The 2,659-nt window shown below is 39.3% G+C and overlaps 1 protein-coding gene across 1 annotated transcript; it reads right to left on the bottom strand.

Moving 5' to 3' along the window:
- Nucleotides 1–843: 843 nt before the first annotated feature.
- On the bottom strand, nt 844–2,659 carry LOC114874883. Its single transcript, XM_029184597.2, has 4 exons — nt 2,397–2,659; nt 2,182–2,323; nt 1,911–2,094; nt 844–1,449 (listed from the first exon to the last, which is right to left on the bottom strand). The coding sequence occupies exons 1-4, from the start codon at nt 2,398–2,400 to the stop codon at nt 1,237–1,239; spliced, it is 543 nt and encodes a 180-aa protein (XP_029040430.2). The 5' UTR covers nt 2,401–2,659; the 3' UTR covers nt 844–1,236.

Genomic DNA, 2,659 nt, shown 5'->3' with positions numbered 1-2,659 from the left:
CGCGGATTTATCCTTCAAGTATTAACCCTTTAAGAACAATTTCTTTTTTTCCGTTTGAAGATTAACTAATTAACTGTTGAGTCAATCAGGTAGGTAAGAAAATTGCAAAGATTCGTAAAAATCTGTCCATAATGGCAGTGGTGTTTAATACGTAATGGCAGGCGAACTTTGCGTATCATCGTCCATTATCGTCAACCTTTTTTTCATCCGCAAGAACCACGCGAGAATGATCGATCAAGCTTGATACCGGCCGCTTGTAAATAACAGTTTTTATACCGTTTTCATACCACGAGGACGGAGATTTATTCGAAAAAATCTCCTTTTTTCCTTTTGCAAACATCCACCCTGACTGTCGTTGGTGCACCCGGCTACACAAGAGGCCTGGTATACCCCTCGCAGCCGACTACGTGGTGGAATGCGTTGCCGAAAACACGCTGTGGGTGATTTTTGCAGGGCCGTAGCGGGGCCCCTTTCTCTCCTATCATTCCGTCCAAAATATTCCCCGACCGCTTACCATATTTTTCTGCCGGGCCAACGCGGTTCGACGAACGTGATTCTGCCAAATTTATTCACGGTTCCACACAAGAAATATAACTCAATTTATAATTGCTCGAGGTTCGGTGACCCTCGATCAACGTATTCCTCGCCCAATTTCCAAGAGAAATACTGCTTTTTTCGTTTCCCATTAGGTGTGTTCTGGGTAATCTAATTTGAAAATTTAATATTTCTTTATTGTCATTTTGAAACAAAGTCAATTTTCGATGAAGACCCAACATCGATTAGGTATTCGATCACGAATTCTTTTACAAATTCTTTGTTTAAACCTATCTGTACAGTTTGATGGGAAAGGGTTTCAAGGTGGTTAGAAAATATTCTCGAGGAAGAGGTTGAAGAGCGTAGATTTGGACGATGATGTCGCGTTGCTGCCTCGGCGGTAGCAGATGCTACTAAAATGTATGCGCGAAGGGATCAAAACGTAATAAAAATCCGTCGAAAAAATGTCGACCGATAAATCAACGGTGGCTACGTGGTCGGTTACATATGCACGGCCGTCTGTACGAATTTTATATGCGAATACGTATGCGCGATATGCGCGGTTCAAGCTCGGAGGCAAATTTTCTTGTCGAACAGTGCTACGTAACGAGCGGCCCTCCAGCGCCTTTTTCGCAAGTACAGGACCGTACCTACATTCGCACCCTGATTCTTTTCATTATTTATTCCCAGATTTTTTATCTATTAATGAATTTCCCTCGCAACAGCATCGATTATCCTTTGAAACGTGGCGCTATCTAAACCGCAAAAGGATTTATCCGTCGGGAAAATAGATAGATCCCTACGTTTCCTTCGACGTAAAATATCGTCGAATTCGTCGTCCGTGGTCGGAGGGTTTACTTTGGCGTAATAAAGCGCGGCAAAGCCGCTGTAAATGAGCAGAGCTGCCGTGGCTAACTGTTAACAAACATTATTGGCCGATTAGATAATTACAGTGGGTTCAAAAAGTATTTGTACACTATTTAAAACAGAGTAAAATTGGACCAAATGACTCGAGGTTTCTCGAGAAGCTATACAAATTAATTTGCTAAGATATCTGCTTTTGTCGTTTTAAAAAATTACAATTTGTTGAAATAGTGAAAAAATAAGCCTATTTAAAATTTTTATTCAGATAACTCAGATGAAAAAATTAAAAAATTGCCTATTACTATTTTTTCCCCGATTTCGATAAATTATAATTTTTTAAAACGACGAAAACACATCTTACAATTAGTAAATTAATTCATATAGCTTCTCAAGAAACCTCAAGTCATTTGATCCAATTTTAAACGAGATGCTCTGTTTTAAATGGTGTACAAATACTTTTTGAACCCACTGTATTTCAAGAACATTTAATATTCCATTAAATTGAAACTTACTTGAAACACGGCCCAGAATTTGTAACTTCCCTCGTTTATCAAAAAATCATAGTAACCACCCCAATAGTCGACCTTCGATTTCGACATGCTTTGCATCGCGTTCTCTTCCTCTTGATCGTGATGATCATCTTGAAACATGGAATCGTGTTCTTCGTAGTAACCCCGTCGATACACTCTTGGATGTCTGATAATTAACGAAGTTAATTAACACACTGATCACTAGGTACTCGAATGGTAACACGTGTAAACACTTTCATTCTGAATTACTTACCTGTAAGTTTGCACAGCTGTTAAAATTTCAGAATCGTTGGACTCATTAGAGTCCGTAGACGAATGAATTTCCTCGAAATTGGGGTCCATAGTTGACACGTAAGAAATACAAAGGAGTAGTAGAACACTGTGTCGTATTCTATCTAAAATATTGAAATTATCTCTTGAAATTGAAGTTATCGTTTTTTCGATAATTTCTTCTAATGTAATATCTACCCATCGTTTTCTTTTATCTTCTACTCCGTACTCTTGAAAGGATCCTCCTGATCGCGAGAAGCAATCTTTATTCCTCTCATTCGTGAACACGTGTCTGAACCAGCCACTTCTTGTTGACGTTACACCGATGGGATTCACCTTCAGCTAAGTATCCAAACTTCCAGTGAGTTCATCGAAACCGGTGAACTTCAACCTATACTCGGGAACCTCTGACAGAAAATCGTGAAACGTTTCGACGTTGGCAAACGGATCGAAGAAGTGAA

This window comes from Osmia bicornis, chromosome 6 (assembly GCF_907164935.1).
Source record: "Osmia bicornis bicornis chromosome 6, iOsmBic2.1, whole genome shotgun sequence".
NCBI classification, from domain to species: Eukaryota; Metazoa; Arthropoda; class Insecta; order Hymenoptera; family Megachilidae; genus Osmia; species Osmia bicornis.
This window is presented reverse-complemented; position numbering and strand designations above follow the sequence as displayed.

Bases quoted from the DNA above. Each gene is read 5' to 3' on its own strand.
- LOC114874883 (XM_029184597.2), bottom strand. The intron at 2,095-2,181 runs GTAAGTAATTCA...GTTAATTATCAG, and splicing joins ACAGCTGTGCAAACTTACAG to ACATCCAAGAGTGTATCGAC. The intron at 1,450-1,910 runs GTAAGTTTCAAT...GTTTGTTAACAG, and splicing joins AATTCTGGGCCGTGTTTCAA to TTAGCCACGGCAGCTCTGCT.